The following is an 18,187-nucleotide window of genomic DNA, read 5'->3' on the forward strand; positions in this document are numbered from 1 at the left end:
TTCTTGTTGTTGTACGGATGGTGAAGATGAGGCAGAAGCTGCCCGGTGCATACCTGCGGGGCTTTGTACATGTAGAGAACAAAGGGATCCTCCCTGGGGATGACAACCAAGCCTTCAGCACAGCCTTCCCAACACCCTCCGTAAAGTGAAGGAAGCTGCACATCAGGCTATTCTGTGATGCCTCGGCTGATTCTTTCTGTCGGCAAAGAAATGAGCAAATCAAAACGTCTCGCCCGGCAAGTCACCAGGCAATATCTCCCCATCAGCTTGATATCCTGTCCACAGGTGAACAGCTGTTTTATTTTTCACTTATTTCAGGTCTATCTGTGCATTTACACACACACATCCACACACACCCACCTACATATACGCACGCACCCATACACACCCACACACACGCACACATACACAGACATACACATATACACACATACGGATAATGGGTTGTGCTCCCGCTCTGAGCGCCCAGAGGGTGAAAATAGCACCCTTGTCGTCACTGGTGATGATTGAACAGCCTGGGAGTGACGCAGCATCATCTCTCCTGATTCAATCAGCTGATTTCAAGATTCTGTCTCTCAATCTAGCCCAGGAACACTGAGGGCAACTGTAGCCTCACCCCAACCCGGCAAGGTGCCTTCAGTATCCCTGGGCTAGATTGAGAGAGAGGAGGATCATGATTGATCACCCAGAGACCCTGCTGATGGGGCTCATGTTGTTCCTCTAGTGGAATATTCTTTTGATGTTCACTGTCAGGCTCATGCACAGGGTGCAGGGCTAGTGTATGTAAATCCAAATACAAGTTGTTGTTGTTGTAAATCCAAGTTGTTGTTGTGGTGGTGGAATGAGGTCTGGAGGAGGCGTGCATGTACCTCCACATGCGATGATTCTCAGGCAACTTTTCTGGAGAGCGCCACGAGTCATCACCTTCAGGAGAGGAGGGGAGGAAATTGGTGGAGAAAATCAAGAAACATATTCTGCTCACCTCAAGGATGCCTTTTTTCTTCTCCTTTTCTCTGTCGTCACCTTCCGCTGCTCCCTTCAGCACCACATAGCAATCCCTGCACACGCGGTTAGTTCGGTTCTCGTCATACTGAAGCTCAGCTTTGTAGTCAGAGCATTTCCCACATACAACCTGCATACAGCATGGGAGAGGGTGTCAGCATCCACACTCAGCCCTTCCCTCCCCTACTCACTCTTCCAACAGACTCAACATTGCTCTATTCCACACCACATGCCATTTTTCATTTAAGGAATGTCACTAAAATACGTTTTGAAATTCCTCCCCCACTCCCCGATCGCCTGAATGTTGGGGGCACACAGTCCTGAAGCTCCGATCCGCTATCTTGGATTCCTTCTTAATGAGGATCATTTTTCAGCCCGAAACAACAACAAACAACAACAAAATTACATTTGTACAGCGCCTTTCACGTCGGGAGGACGTCCCAAGGCGCTGGACAATCAGTGTTCCGGACCCGAGCTGGTAGGAATGGCGGGAGAGGAAAGAACAAAGCTGGGACACGACAACTCATCAACGTTGGAGAGGAATGGGAGGTTGGAGATGGGGCGATAGTCGAAAAACTAACAAAACTCAGATAAAACCCCTGGTCCAGATAGATTGCATCCGTGAATATTAAAAGAATTGAGGGAAGAGATAGCAGAGGCACTATTACTATTACACATATATAATAACTCAATAGAAAAGGGAGTATTGCCAGAGGACTGGAGGATAGCTAATGTTATACCTATATTTAAAAGGGAGATAAGCCCAGGAAACTATAGACCTGTCAACTTGACATCGGGGGTAGGAAAGATAATGAAATCCTTACTGATGGAGGTAATAGAAAAACATCTGGAAAACGGAAAACGCAATAAGGAATGATCAGCACGGATTTAAAAAATGAAGGTCATGCTTTACCAACCTCATTGAATTCTTTGAAAGTGTAACAGAAAGAGTAGACAAGGGTAATGCAGTAGATGTAATATATTTAGATTTCCAAAAGGCATTTGATAAGGTATCACATAATAGACTAAGGCCAGAACATATGGAGTCAGGGGAAACGTAGCAGAATGGATAGCAAGCTGGTTACAAAACAGAAAACAGAGAGTAGGGGCACAGGGTAACTACTCAGACTGGCAGGGGGTGGGCAGTGGTGTTCCACAAGGATCAGCATTAGGACCCACTGTTGTTCACAATATAATGATTTGGACTCGGGATTTGGACAATTTCAAAATTTACGGATGGCACCAAATTGGGGAGTGGTTAATTCAGAGGAGGACGGCAGCAAATTACAGCAAGACATCAATAAACATCCCGAGTGGGCATTTAAATGACAAATGCATTTCAATGTAGAAAAGTGTGAGGTGGTACATTTTGGTAGAAGGAATAAGGAAGTCACATACATCCTGGAAAGTAAAAACCTAAATAGGGTAGAGGAGCAAAGGGATCTAAATTAGCAATGCAGGTTAATAAGGCCATAAAAAAGCAAACCAGGCATTGGGGTTTTCATTTCCAGAGGGAGAGAAATGAAAAGCATAACAAGAAGTTATGGTACACTTCTATAGAACCTTGGTTAGCCCACGCTTAGAATACTGTGTGCAGTTCTGATCCCCACATTATAGAAAGGGCGTGGAGGCCCTGGAGAGGGTGCAAAGGAGATTCACGAGGATGATCCCAGATCTGAGAAGTTATACCTATCAGGAAAGGCTGAACATACTTGTGACTCTTTTCTCTTGAAAAGAGGAGGGGTAAGGGGTGAACTGATAAAGGTCTTTAAAATAATGAAAGGTTTGGATAGGGTCGACATAGGGAAGATGTTTCCACTTGTGGGGGAGACCAAAACCAGGGATATCAATATAAAATAGTCACAAATAAATCAAATGGGGAAGTTAGAAGAAATTTCTTCCCACAGAGACTCCTTTCTGTGAAGATGTGAGAATGTGGAACATGCTGCCACAAGGAGTTATTGAGGCAAATAGCATAGGTGTATTTAAGGGGACGTTAGATAGGTACATGAGGGAGAAAGAAATAGAAGGTTATGCTGATAGGCTTAGTTGAGTAAGGGCAGGAGGAGGCACATGTGGAGCATAAACACAGTCACAGACATGATGAGCCGAGTGGTCTCCTTCTATGCTATATAATTCTATGAATCTATGACTGGGTATTTTGTGGACAAAACGTGGCAGCCAATTGCACCCAGCGAACAAACAGTCATGGGTCGAGTGTCCAATTGTTTTTTTAGAAGGATATTACTCGACTAACAACAGGGTTCCTACTGACTGCTGGGTAAACAGAGGCATGTGGAATAAGGAAACTTGCCCAAGGTTTTGCCCTGGCCGGGAATTAAACTTGGGTCCTCTCGCTTGCGAGGCGAGTGTCTAACCGCTGAGCTATAGTACCCCACTTACGTAGCCGCACGCCCGGCAGTGATGGCGCCGCCTGGTGATGGGGTTGAATGCCTCTTTGCAACGCATACACATGGTGACATGGTTGTCCCTAATCCACCGTGGCGCTCGCTTGCCCAACTCTTGCTCTTCCTCCTGGAAACACAGAAGACATCAAAGATCAACTCGTTCCCCAACACCCCCCCTTGAGCCCCCCCACAGCCCTGGCCTCTCTCCTGCCCCCAGCCCTCTCTCCAACCCCCCCCACACCACCCCTGGTCTCTCTTCAACCCCCAGCCCAGGACTCTTCCCCCCTCACCCTCCACCGCGGCCTCTCTCTCTCCCCCTCAGCCCTGGCCTCTCACCCCCAGACCTGGCCTCGCTCTCGCCACCCCAGCCCAGACTTTTCTCCCCACCCCCACCCTAGCCCTCTCCCCCCATCCCAGCCATGGCCTTTCTTCCTCGTCCACCCCCACCCCACACGAGCATTTCTTCACTCAGTTTCAATGAGGTCTATCCAGTCCCAGGGTGTTTGGAGACAGGGTACAGCATCGTGGAGGTGTTCTTTGGTCGGATATCACACCAACAGAAATCCATCAGTCACCATGCTTTTCTAAACCGGACTCAGAGTTCAATCTATGTATGCCATTTGCACAAGGAAATGTCTGTGTGTGGAATGAATTACAATCTCTCCCCCTGGAGGGAGGCAACCTACTTACCTCATTTCTGAGAGCGCAGGTTGGCCAGAGCCAGTGTGTGTTGGGTTAACTGCTGGAGATTAACCAGCCGAAAACATTTACCTTGCCATTGGGAGCACTGTCTGGCAAGCTTCCCAGCGCTTTTCCAGCGAGGACCACCTACTTGTTACAGCTTTAACTTATGGGATTCATTCCTCCGGTTCTGACCTCCTCCTCCACTCCACCCTCGGCGGCCGTGCCTTCAGCCACTATGCCCCGAGGCTCTGGAACTCCCTTCCTCACCCCCTTCGCGTCGCCCTCTCTTTTCCTATTTTCAGGTCTCAGCTGAAAACCTTTCTTTTCGACCGCGACTTTGGTCACCTTCCCCCCTCCCCCTCCCCTGGCCCCTTCCCCTCCCCCTCCCCAGGCCCCTCCCCGGGCCCCTCCCCCTCCCCCTGCCCCTTCCCCTGGCTCCTTCCTCTCCCCCTGGCTCAACCCTGGCCTCCTCCCCTCCTCCTGGCTCCTCCCTCTCCCTGGCCCTCCCCCTCCCCTGCCCCCCCCTCCCCCTCCGCCCGGCTCGGCCCCGGGATCTGTTACTGTGAAGCGCTCTGAGATGCTGTCTGGCGTGGAGGGCACTATATAAACCCACGTTGTTGTTGTTGCTGAGTAGGAAGAATTCCTGCCTCCAGTGACTGGTAGTGGGTCAGAGTTGGGGCAGAGCAATAGGCAAATACCACTGACCCTCAAAATCTTTTCCCTCCCTCCCTCCCTCCCTCCCACCCTCCCTCCCTCATCTTACGCCATCCATTCCTCCCAGTCCAATCTCATCAGTGCAATGTTACTGTCTGTGTCCGGGGAGCAATGCCCTGAGGCCTGGGCGGGTGTCCCTGGCTGTGAGGCCACCTACTGACTCACGTGGTGTCCAGGGGAGGCTGGGCCAAGCGAGGCAGCCTTGAAGGTGTCGATCTTCCTCTCACTGAGAACAATGCTTTCCTGGATCGCCTGCGGGAATCGGAAAGTGGATAATTCCAGTCAGTGACTAGAAAAGGTGTGGATTATGCATACACATCACATGAATGCCACATGTGCACCACATATGACACGTCTCTCATCAATACACACATATCCTTCACACACACACTCTCATCATGTGCACATACCTGGATCCATGCTTCCATTTCCTCCTGTGACCTGTAGAAGTAGAGGTTTTATTCATTGTTTATTTTATTCAGAGAGAGAGAGACAAACACACAAACACACCGACCGATTAGAGACAGATAGTGTGTGAAGGAATAAAAGAGTGAGAGGGAGACAGAGTGAATGTTTGGAGAGGGAGCGAGAGAGGAAGAGAGTAATAGAAGTTGATTCTGACAAAGAACAGTGAGATGGTAAGAGAAAAAACAAAAGGCAAAATATTGCAGTTGCTGTAAGTCTGAAATAAACACAGAAGTCGCTGGGAACACTCAGCAGGTCAGGCATCTATGGATAAAGGAATGTGATTAACGTTTCAGTTCAATGAGCAAAGGTCATCGACCTGAATCATTAACTCGCTTTCCTCTCTCGATAGATGCTGCCTGGCCTGCTGAGCGTTTCCAGTGACTTCTGAGATGGTAAGAGATGTGTTCTGGAGGCTATGGCAATGGTCAGTGTCTTGGTGTCTCTGCTCACACACAGTCACTGGACAGAGAGAGGAGACACACAGAGGGGAGCACAGCCACGAGAGAAAGAGAGCATCAGTGTTGTTACAGTTTGAGAGTCATTGTTGGCCCACAAAATATGCAATCAATCCACTTTACAATATACTCTACAAAGTGCTTTGAGATGTCTCAAAGACATGATAAGACACCATATCAATTGCAAGGAATATTATTATTATTGCTACCTGCCAGGTAAGCCTGCCTACCATTATCTATGGCAACTTTAATACTCTCACCTACCTGCCAAGTACCTATCTCTTTTCCTCTTGTACCTATGGATCTCTTAGGCGGTCTGTTCCATATTCTGTCAACCTTATGGTAAAGATTTTGTTTCCTAGGTTCCCCTTTCACCACTTCAGAACTATATCTCACATGAAGATGATGTCCTTGCTGGGACTTCATCAAGCGTCCCTGAAAACCCATGTAGATGGCTTCCATGAATCCTCTAGTCACCACCTAAGGAATTTTGTTAAAGAGTCCAACTAACTTGCCTGCACAACACTAGTTACTGGTACAGTGGGAGACTTGCTGTTACCTGGCTTGAAGTTGCAGCGATCGCTGTTTGCCTGAAACCAGAAAGCAATGTGGAGTCTCGACATCATTCACCTCCTTGACCTGTGGAGAGTGAGCAACAACAACAAAAACAAATTACATTTGTACAGCGCCTTCACATCGGGAGGTAGCAATGTGACCAATGGTGCAGAGGAAATTGATATTAAAGTTTTGGGGATCAGCTGGATGTTTGACATATGGGGAAACCCATCACTGTGCTTAACAGCAAAAAAAAAGGTCACAATACTGCAAATCTGAAATAAAAACAGAAGTGAGTTAACATTTCAGGTGAGCGACCTGAAATGTTAACCCACTTTCCTCTCTTCATAGATGCTATCTGACCTGCTGAGTGTTCCCAGCTACTTTTGTTTTTGTTACCATGTTTAAGAGTCTCCACAAAAGCAGAGTGACTGAGGAGCCGTCCACACTGAGCAACTAAATTCTCCAGGGGATGAATGGCTCATTACCTGCACGGAGTCTACGGGCAGCTTGTTCCTGACTGTGAACTTTACACTGCCCAGGCTCAGCTTCGGGGCGCAGTACAGCAACATCTTGTTAAACTGAAAGGAAACACAGCGATATACAAACATTCCAGTACCAACCAACAATAGAATTTGAGTGCGAAAGAAGACAAAGGTCCATCTAGTTCACCTTCCACCGTCCTGGCAGTCGCTTGACATGTCATATCCCAAACATGTATCTCGACAAGTATCCAAACCAAGCTGAGATTTCCATGTATCCCATCTACACATGGAAATCCCAGAGATAGATTGTTGGAATGGAATGTGCTCTCTCTCGCTGGAGGGACACAGTCTGCTTAGCTAATTGTGGAAAATATTAGGTGAACGTTGGCAAGAATCAAGGTTTGGGGGTGCCCAGAGTGTGCGTTGGAGTAACTGCAGGAATCTAACCAGCTAAAACCACATCATTGTAAGTTGCATTATCTGGTACATCTATGTACATATATAAAGCTAAAACACACTTTTCCAAATGCCTCTGCCCACACAATAAGCTATAAGCTCCTCTGTCTGCTCCACCCTCTGATCCCTGGAGCAGGCCAGCTGTATCTCTGCACTTTGACAAGTCAAAGGTGAGAGGTGCTACCTAGCTCAGTGACAGTGTAAGGAGCTGTATCTACAGTGCGAGATCCTTGTCCACCCAGCCACACAGCACCTACCAAGAACAAGTGTCTCTCTGCTGTTGAGCTGGAGCGCACGGACACCTTCAGGATGGAGCCCTCCTTCAGTAGTTCATTGGAAGGATCCACAATGTCTTCCTCACCCCCGAGCATCTCATAAACGTCCCACATCTTCTGCTGCTTCTCCTGGGACACAGCAAAGTGTGAGCGCTGACCCTCTCACACACTGACCCTTGCACACACAAACTGTGACCCTCACACACTCAAACACACTGTGACACACAAACACACACACTTACACTGTGGCCCTCACACACACACACTGTGGCCCTCACACACAGTGACACTCACACACAGTAACACTCACACACAGTGACACACACACACAATGATACTCACACACAGTGACATTCACACACACAGTGACACACACAGTGACACTCACACATACATTGACACACACACAGTGACACACACGCACAGTGATACTCACACACACAGTGACATTCACACACACACACACAGTGACATTCACACACACACATTGACACTCACACAAGCACATTCTTACACTATGACACACTCACTAACTCCGCAATAGCAGCATTGGATCGGTTTGCAGCCTCAAAGATGATCTCTAACGATTCTGTGACATCAAAGACAAAAAATAAGATTGAACGATAGATAAGAGGCTTCAACACATGGCCCACATCCTGCCTCTGTCTTGGTAACGTGGTGAGAATCTCACATTAGTAGCTCCTTGACAAACACACAATCAATGACAGTGAGTCCACAGCTGCTCAACACTCAGATTCTCTCAGTACTCAACACAAACCGTCCCTCCTGCCAGTAACTAAAGGCACGTCATGGCATCAACATCCCATGTCTCTGTGAACCCCGTGTATTGTCTATGAACACAGTATGTTACAGTCTCAGAGCAGACAGTGCATTACACTGCAGCTTCTGTGAAAGCAGTTGTCATAGTCTCTGCGAGGTGTATTATGCCTCGGTGCACACAACAACAACAAAAAATTATATTTACACAGAGCCTTTCACGTCGGAAGGATGACCCGTGGCCACCAGACAGTTAAGGATTTACACCCAAGCTGGAGGTTGGAATCAAAAGAGGGGGAGGGTAGGGGTGGCTGAAGGTTCAGTCAAAGAGGAAGGTCTTGAAAACAGGCCTTGGAGGAGAGGGAGGGGACGAGACGGAGGGATTCGGGAATGGAGTTCCAGAAGTGGGGCAGGGAGTCTGAAGACCAGTCTGCCAATGGTGGGGGTGGGCAGGGGAGGCAGGGTGTAGTGGGGCGGGGCAGGGTGGTGCGGGATAGCATGGGGCAGGGTGAGGTTGAGCAGGGCGGGGCAGGGAAGAGCAGGGTGGGATGGGGAAATGAGTTAGTCTTTATGGAAACAGCAGGTTACAGTCCCTGATCAGCACGCCAATCCTCGCCAGGCTCTACTGGTTCCCTATCGTCGAACGAATCAATTTTAAGATCCTCACACTCGTTTTCAAATCCCACCATGCCCTGGCACCTTCCTACCTTTCCGACCTGCTCATCCCCCAACCCACAACCCACTGCCTCTGCTCAACTGGCTCCAGCCTCCTGCATGTCCCTCGTGCCCTCCGTTCCACCATTGGAGGCTTTGTTTTCAGCCACTATGCCCTGAAACTCTGGGACACACTTCCTCTATTCCTCCGCCTTGTCCCCACCTTCCCCATCTTCAGGTCGCCTGTAAAGACCGCCCCTCCCCCCGGCTCGGCGTCAATCTCTGCCACTGGGACGCTACCCTGCATGAGAGGCACTATATAAATCCAAGTTGTTGTTCATCAAGTCATGGCTTGATGCCTTATTGCAGAAATTCACATTTCCAATGAGATAAGAGTTGGAAAGTCTCCTTGTTGCTCACTTTCAGCATCGCTCCTGTCCGGCGAATCCTGGGGTAGTTTCTTCACGTAGTCCTTCAGGAGGAGCTGGTATCGGGGGACGCGCTGCACCGGCTCCAGCATGTGGTGCTGCAGTGACAGGCTGCCACACATCTCCTTTTTCTACATAACGGACACATGGCAAGTCAGTGCCACCACCCCATCCCTCCTCCACCCTCCCCCACAAGTTCCACTTACCCCATTCCATCTCCCCACAAGTTCTGCCTACCCCACCCCTCCCACACAAGCTCATCTACTCCATTGCCCTACCCCACAATCACTGCCTATGCCCTCAGTGAGATGGAGTGTGAATTTTTGGATGGTAATGCTGCCAGTGCCTGAGTTGTAGAGGTGCTGACAGGAGCCAATCAGGAGAGCCTCGGTCTTGCTGACATTCAACTGTAGAAAGTTATCTCTCATCCAGGACTTAATGTCTGACAGACGTTCTGTCAGGACAGCAGTGATCCTGGAATCAAGGGTGGAGGCAGAGTTGGGTGTCATCCGCATACATGTGGAAGTTGACCCCATGTCTGCGGATGATGTCACCAAGAGGGAGCACGTAGATATTGAAGAGAAGACCAAGGACACAGTCCTGAGGAATGCCGCACGAGACTGTGTGGGGGCTGGAGGAGAAGCCATTTGTGGAGACAAAGTGGAGATGGTGTGAGAGGTAGGATCTGAACCATTCAAGGACAGGTCAATGAAAGTTGAAGTGAGAGGAGAGGCAGTGGATGAGGATAGAGTGGTCAACTGTATCAAAGGCAGCAGAGAGGTCAAGGAGGATGAGGAGGCAGAGGGAGCCCTGGTCGCAAATTGACAAAATGTCATTTGTCATTGACCAAAGCTGTTTCTGTGATGTGTGCCGCACGGAAACCCAATTGGAGGGGTTTGTATAAGGAGTGACAGGAGAGGGAAGAGTAAAACTGCTAAGCAATGTCTCATTCCAAGATCTTGGAAAGGAAAGGAAGGTTGGAGATGGGGTGGCAGTTGGAGAGCAGGGATGGGTCCAGGGAAAGTTCTTTGAAGAGTTGTTGGCCAGGTCAATGGGAGAAACTCCTTCTTGGGATATTCTCTTGGAATCTCTTGAACCCTGACCTGAACAGATTGCCAGAACATTGGATTAACATCTCATTCAAAGGATGGCACCTTTGATAATGCAGCACTCTCCAGGCTTGCACTGGAATGTTAACCTAAACTATGAAGTCAAATTCCTGAACCCACAGCCTTCTGATCCAGAGGCAAGAAAATCCTAAGTAAGCCAAGTTCACATTGTCGATGGAACCACCTGCTCGCTTCACCATTGTCTTGTTGAGGCTAGTCACAGAATTTACCGATCCACAAAAACCTGTTATCTACATCTTGATCTTCATAATCTAGCAGAAAGCTATCTGGTTGTCTTGCTATGTGAAGCCACACTCCTGTCCACCCTTACCTGGATCTCCTGAATAATTTCCCGAAAGGGCTGGCACTTCTCCAGCATGGTGTCCAGCAAGTCCATTGCCTTGTCAAAGTTCTTCACGTATTCCCCGTACATCTTTAAGAATGGTGCCAGTTTGTGTAAAACGTCACCGATTCTGGGTTTAACAGCCCTGGAGTGTGTGTGTGGGGGGGGGGGGGGGGGGGGGGGGGGAGGGGAGTGGGGGAGGGGGAGGGGGCAGGTGGGGGCGGAGCGCGGGAAGACAGAGCAGAGCATTAGGTTTCAACCCTCATGTTAAACGACCAGCTCATTCCATCTCACAACTCGAGCATAACTTCTCTCTTTCAAACCCAATCCCAAGAATGTTAACCAAAGATCTGTAAAGCCAGATAAACCCAGACACTAACATGCCACGAGTGCCTCATCAGATTGGGGGGAGAGATCTGCCTACATGTGGAAGTTTACCCCATGTCACCAGGACGTATCCCCAATGTTGGAGAGATGAGTTAAGAGGAACAACTAAATAATCTAAATGAACTGCTCCATTTCTTATGTACAACCACAATGGCATCAATGTGAACGATGAGATAAGCCTGGGCTCTTCAGCCTTGAAAAATGGTATCTCATATAATATGTTAAATGTGATTGAGAAATTAAATTCAGAACAATAATTTCAGATCAGACAACCAGCAGGACGAGCGGGCAAAGGCTCAGATTGTGAAGAGCAATTTCAGGACAGGTGCCAGGAAGTATTTCTCTATTCAAAAAGAATTAACAACTGGAAACAGATTATTGGAAAAAGTGGATGAGGCCAGGACACAGCTCGATGCTCTAATGGGTAATAATAATATAATCCTTGAATTTGATGAAGCGCCTTATCATGTTTTCGAGACGTCTCAAAGCGCTTCTACTGTAAAGTGAATTGACTGTACATTATAAAATTGTAGAATTATACAGCACAGAAGGAGGCCATTCGGCCCATCGTGTCTGTGCCAACGCTTTGAAAAGGGCTATCCAATTCAACCCCACTCCCCCGCTCTCTCCCCATAGCCCTGCAAACTTGTTCTCTCCAAATAATGATTTACTTCTCTCTTAAAATAAGTTATCGAATCGGTTCCCACCGGCCTTTCAGGCAATGCATTCCAGATCCCAACAACTCGCTGTGTGAAAACATTTCTCCTCCCCTCCCCTCTGTTTCTTTTAACAACTATTTTAAATCAGTGCCCTCGGGTTACCGACCCTCCCGCCAGTGGGAATAGTTGCTCCTTCTTCACCCTATGGAATCCCCTTTTGTACACCTCTATTAAATCTCCATTAACATTGTCTGCTCCAAGGAGAATAATCCTGGCTTCTCTCGCCTCTCCTGATAACTGAAGTCCCTCTTTCCTGGTACCATCCTGGTCAATCTCCTTTGCACCCTCTCCAATGCCTTGACATCCTTCCTAAAGTGTGGGGCCCAGAACTGAACCCAGTCTCGAGCTGAGGTCTAACCAGTTATTTATGTAAAGGATCATCATAACTTCCTGACTTGTGTATTCTATGCCCCTATTTATAAAGCCTAGTATCCCGGATGCTTTTTAACAACTTTATCTGCCTGTCCGGCCACCTTCAAAGATATACTTATATGACCCCCAGGTCTCCCTGTTCCTTCACCCCCTGTAAGATTGTACTATCAGCTTATATTGCCAAATATATTGTAGGTGAAATGTGTACAGATGGTAATGTGAAAAGATAATAAAAATAATAATCCTTGCATTTGACACAGTGCCTTAACACGAAGTTGAGATTCCTCAAAATGCTTCACAGTATATAAGAACATAAACATAGGAACATAAGAATTAGGAGCAGGAGTAGGCCATTCGGCCCCTCACGCCTGCCCCGCCATTTATTAAGATCATGGCTGATCTTCTAACCTAATTCCATTTACCAGCCCTATTCCCATATCCCTTAATCCCTTTAGTTTTAAAAAAATCTATCGATCTCAGTCTTGAATATGTTCTGTAGCACATACTGTATATATTTCATATATACTGTATCATGCAGTGACTATATTTTGTGGGCAAAACGTGGCAGCCAGTTGAGCACATCAATGTCCCACAAACAGCCATAGAGTGAGTGACTAATTTTGTTTGGGGATTGTTGGCTAAGACACCTGGAGAAACTCCCTTCTGTTTTCAAGTAGTGCCACATGACCACATGACCTTTAACATCCACCTGAACCAGGCAGAGCTTGGTTTAACATGTCATCCAAAGGAGGGAACTCTGACAATGAAACACATGCCCCGGCACTGCATTGGGGCATCAGCTTAGACCGTGTGATTCCAAGTCCCGACATGGGGCTTGAACCTATAACCTTCTGACTCAGAGGTGAGAGCACTACCACTCAGCCAGGCTGATAAACCTGAGATCAAATGGACCAAAGGACCTTCTTCATCCAAATCTTTTATGTGATGGTTTATTTGAAAGATGAAGGGAGTTTGAAAGATCTTGGTGTTTTAGTGAACAACTGTCAAATAAATTTCTTACTCAAACCCCTCTAGTCCGGTTTCCGCCCTACCCACAGCACAGAGTCAGCGCTCATCAAAATAACATATGACGTCCTCGCTCTCTGTGACCAGGACTTCCTCTGCCTCCTCAGCCTGCTGGACCTCTCAACAACAACAACAACAAGATTCCATTTATAAAGCGCCTTTCACGTCAGGAGGACGTCCCAAGGCGCTGCACAGTTGGGTCATGACCCGAGCAGGGGGGAAATGGTCAGGGTGAGGGAGGGAAGGGAGGGAGCGAGGAGGGGGGAAATGGTCAGGGTGAGGGGAGGGAAGGGAGGGAGCGAGGAGGGGGGAAATGGTCAGGGTGAGGGGAGGGAAGGGAGGGAGCGAGGAGGGGGGAAATGGTCAGGGTGAGGGGAGGGAAGGGAGGGAGCGAGGAGGGGGGAAATGGTCAGGGTGAGGGGAGGGAAGGGAGGGAGCGAGGAGGGGGAAGAGAGTCGAGAGGGGAGCTGAAGGCTCGGTCAAAGAGAAAGGTTTTGAGACCGGCCTTGAAGGAGGAAAGGGAGGAAGCGGCGAAGGCACTGGGGGATGGAGTTCCAGAGCCTGGGGGCTGAGAGGCTGAAGGCCCAACCACCGATGGTAGGGCGGTTGGGGCGGGGGACGTGGAGCAGACCGGAGCCAGAGGAACGGAGGGTACGGGCAGGTAGGTAGGGGGATAGTAGGTTGGAGAGGTAGGAGGGAGCAAGGCCGTGAATGGCCTTGTAGGTGAGGATGAGGATCTTGAAATCAATCCTCTGGGGGATGGGGAGCCAGTGGAGGGGAGCGAGGGTGGGAGTGATGTGGTCGCGGTGTCTGGTGCGGGACAGTACACGAGCTGCAGAGTTCTGAATGACCTGCAGCTTGTGGAGGGAGGTGGCGGGAAGGCCGGCGAGGAGAGAGTTCCCATAGTCCAGCCTTGAGGTGACAAAGGCGTGAACTAGGGTTTCAGCACACAGTTGACCACGCCATCCTCCTCCATTTCCTCTCCTCCCTTTTATCCACCTTAGTGGGACCTCACTGCCATGATTCAAGTACTTAACCAACAGCCAACACTTTGTGGTTTTTCCTCTCACCCCCACCCGGGCACCTGTAGGGTACCCCAAAATTCTTTTCTTTTCCTCATCTATATACTCCCTTTTGTCAATGTCACCCACAGACACAGGGTAAACTTCCACATGTATGCGGATGGCACACAAATCTACTTCTCTTCCTCCAGCCATGACTCCCAGTCTGCTGATGTTCGGTCAGCTTGTCTGATAGTCATCAATGGCTGGATGAGCGCAAACTTCCTGCAGCTGAACGTTGATAAGAACGAAGCCACACCTTTTGGCTTCAGTCAAGGTCCGTCTTCTCTCATGTGGTTCAGACCTCCTCACTCTTCCGACCTCCTCACTCTCCCCGACCTCCTCACTCCCCGACCTCCTCACTCTCCCCGACCTCCTCACTCTCCCCCACCTCCTCACCCTCCCCCACCTCCTCACCCTCCCCCACCTCCTCACCCTCCCCAATCTCGCCCTAAGACTCACCCTCCTCCCCACCAACGGCGGCCATGCTTTCTCTCTCAATCCCTTTGCCTTGCCCCTCTCTCTCCGTTTTCAGGTCACACTTGAAGACCTTCCTCTTCGACTGTGCCAACGGTGGAGTCCTGTAGCTCAGTGGTTAGAGCACTCGCTTTGCAAGTGAGAGACCTGAGTTCAATTCCAGGCGAAACCTTGGGCAAGTTTCCTTACTCCACACAGAGCCTAATAATAATCCCTCCAAAACCAAACAATAATAAATTGGTCATTTTCAATCTACGACTGTTTGTGGGACATTGCTGTGCGCAATTGGCTGCCGCGTTCGCCCACAAATATACAGTCAATTCACTTTACAGTGTGTTCTGTGAAGCGCTTTGGGACGTCCTCCCGACGTGAAAAGAGTTATATCAAATGCAAGGATTATTATTATTAACGGTCACCTTACCCCTCCCCTGGCACATCAACGGGCTACGCCACTGTTAAGCTTGCCAAGATGCTGTGAATGGCGCTATATAAATGCAAGTTATTGTTGTTCTAGTGAATAATTCTCAGATTAATTGATCATTTACCTAATTACCTAATGCAAAAATGGGTGTCTCAGTGTGCTGACAAAAAACAATCTCTATACTTGATATTCTTTGTGAAGCACTTTGAGTCATTTCAATGTTATAGGTGTTTTCTCGAATAACACAAAGGTATTACAGAACCTTTCAAATAAATTACTCTCCAATATAAAACACATTGCTCAAATAAACATGTATTGAGAACATTACTGAATAATCTGATAATCCAATGTTTAGAGAGGTTCAGCACATTACCTGCTAACTCCAGGGCACAATGCTGTGAAGCTCCAGAACACACAATCCACAACCAGCAACTCTAGAATCCACAAGAACCTTTGAACCATCAGCCCTGAAAAAAGGGTAAGGCTTTGTTTCCCGTGGGACAGTTATCTCACCATTCCTGCATCCTCTTGTCCAGCTCCGGCAGGAAGAACTGCTTGTGGAAGAGATAAATGGAAGAAATGTTGGAGAAGATGTTCTTCACCACTTCCTCCGGAAAGGTGTTTCCAGTCTTGGCTTCCTTCATGAGCTCAACGCAGAAAACCTGCCATCACAAGAGACTTGAGACACATTCTCATGGTGCAAAAGAGGAATAGAGCACCTGATGCTAAATTAGATTGAGGAAATAAACCCGAAACAACAACAACAAAATTACATTTGTATAGCACCTCTCACGTCCCAAAGAGCCGCAAACAACACTTTCCAATACACCAATGGTGGCCAACCTGTGGCGGCCCACGGGGTTGTCAAGAATCAGTCGGCAAACATTCGCACGAGTGTAGGTAAGTCTGTAGGCTGTCAATTATTTACCAGTGTGAGCTGATGTGTGCTGGTCTGTGGGTATGTGTGTGTCCACTGCCATCCATAAAATCCAAATCATTCAAAACTCTGCCGCCCGCATTCTCACCCGCACGAAACTCCGCTCCCCGATCCCCCCAGTACTGGCCCCACCCGTCCTCCCCCACCCCCAAACCCCACTCCCCGATCCCCCCAGTCCTGGCCCCACCCGTCCTCCCCCACCCCCAAACCTCACTCCCCGATCCCCCCAGTCCTGGCCCCACCCGTCCTCCCCCACCCCCAAACCCCACTCCCCGATCCCCCCAGTCCTGGCCCCACCCGTCCTCCCCCACCCCCAAACCCCACTCCCCGATCCCCCCAGTCCTGGCCCCACCCGTCCTCCCCCACCCCCAAACCCCACTCCCCGATCCCCCCAGTGCTGACCCCACCCCCAAACCCCACTCCCCGATCCCCCCAGTGCTGGCCAGACTGCACTGGCTCCTGTCCCAGAGAGGATCCACTTGAAGATTCTCACCCTTGTATTCTCCCCCTCCCCCTCCCCTGGCTCCTCCCCTCCCCTGGCTCCTCCCCTCCCCTGGCTCCTCCCCTCCCCTGGCTCCTCCCCTCCCCTGGCTCCTCCTCAGGCCCCTCCCCTGGCTCCTCCCTTCCCCTTGACCCCGCCCCATGGTCTTTCCCCTGACTCCTCCCCCTCCCCTGGTCCCGCCCTTGACTCCTCCCCCTGGTTCCACCCCTGGCCCCTCCCCTGCCCCTGGCTCCTCCCCCTCCCCCCATGGCTGGGTCCTGGGATCTGTTACTGTAGAGCGCTCTGAGACTCCGTCCGGAGTGGAGGGCACTATATAAATGCAAGTTGTTGTTGTTGATGTTGTTTTCAGTGGGTGCATTCTGGTGTGCACATTAAATAGTTAGGATGGTGTGATGTGTGTGCGCTGGCATGTGTGTGCGCTGGCATGTGTGTGCGCTGGCATGTGTGTGCGCTGGCATGTGTGTGCGCTGGCATGTGTGTGCGCTGGCATGTGTGTGCGCTGGCATGTGTGTGCGCTGGCATGTGTGTGCGCTGGAATGTGCTGGTGTGTTTGCTGCACACCAATGCTGCGCTTGTGCTCACCTGATCCACCAGGTGCAGCCGGCTCACATAAGCCTCCTCTGTCTGCAGCAGCTCTGTAGCTATTTTAAACAGCTTCTCTTTGCTGCTTTCCTACACAGACACAAACTGCAATGAGCAGAGCAGCTTCACAGAGATGAAAGCTCTGAGGACAGGCTCAAAATATCAGGTCTGTTTCCTCTGGATCAGAGAAAGGTAAGAGGGAAACTTAATAGAGACCTTCAATCTTTAAGATTATATGGAGAGAGATTATTACCACTGGCGGATGGATGTTGACAAGAGACAAACTCAGGATTGTCACTGGAAGGGAAATTGGTAATAAAAAATCTTTTAATGCAGAGGAATTTTTTCATGATTGTTGCTGTGATGTGCGCAAATAGGCTGCTATTGTACATTCCTGTAAAGCATTTTGAGATGACAACGTGATAAGGCGCTATACCAAAATGCAAGGATCATTATTCTTGGAAGCCTGATTGCTTGCCAAAAGTGGCTTTTGAGAGCAATTGTATAAAAATTTGAAGAGGATGAATATCCTGGGGTACAGGGGAAATGCAGGCAACTGGGAGCGAATAGTTAGCTTCAGTGAACAAGTTAGCACCAGTTTAGATTTAATGGATTGATTGTTCTCCTCCTGTGTTGTAATGGCTGTGATTCTAAGCTTGTGAGTCAGACATCTCTACCCCAGGGTTCACAGACAGAGCGCAAAGCTTATAGACCGGCTCATGCCATTGATACCATAACTGGCTCAAACCACTGATACCACCACGCCTGACACATGTGACTGACACTATGCCTGGCACAAACCACTGATGGTCTAACACACACGCTAACACAACATTTCAGGTAGCAAGTGTTGAACAGCTGTGACTGAATGAGTGCGGGGAAGGGCACAG

At 49.2% G+C, this 18,187-nt stretch overlaps 1 protein-coding gene across 1 annotated transcript in view; it reads right to left on the bottom strand.

The window, feature by feature from the left end:
* Nucleotides 1-18,187, bottom strand: part of LOC103172509 (FYVE, RhoGEF and PH domain-containing protein 2-like) — a 30,732-nt gene that overhangs the window by 3,766 nt on the left and 8,779 nt on the right. The window contains 14 exon segments of the mRNA XM_042342142.1: nt 54-106; nt 109-196; nt 983-1,132; nt 3,406-3,537; nt 4,974-5,060; nt 5,219-5,249; nt 6,291-6,370; nt 6,775-6,867; nt 7,485-7,631; nt 8,033-8,091; nt 9,354-9,492; nt 10,802-10,958; nt 15,790-15,938; nt 17,298-17,387. Coding sequence (XP_042198076.1) covers nt 54-106; nt 109-196; nt 983-1,132; nt 3,406-3,537; nt 4,974-5,060; nt 5,219-5,249; nt 6,291-6,370; nt 6,775-6,867; nt 7,485-7,631; nt 8,033-8,091; nt 9,354-9,492; nt 10,802-10,958; nt 15,790-15,938; nt 17,298-17,387 — 1,455 coding nt within the window.

Source organism: Callorhinchus milii, unplaced genomic scaffold, assembly GCF_018977255.1.
Source record: "Callorhinchus milii isolate IMCB2004 unplaced genomic scaffold, IMCB_Cmil_1.0 Scaffold19, whole genome shotgun sequence".
NCBI lineage: Eukaryota > Metazoa > Chordata > Chondrichthyes > Chimaeriformes > Callorhinchidae > Callorhinchus > Callorhinchus milii.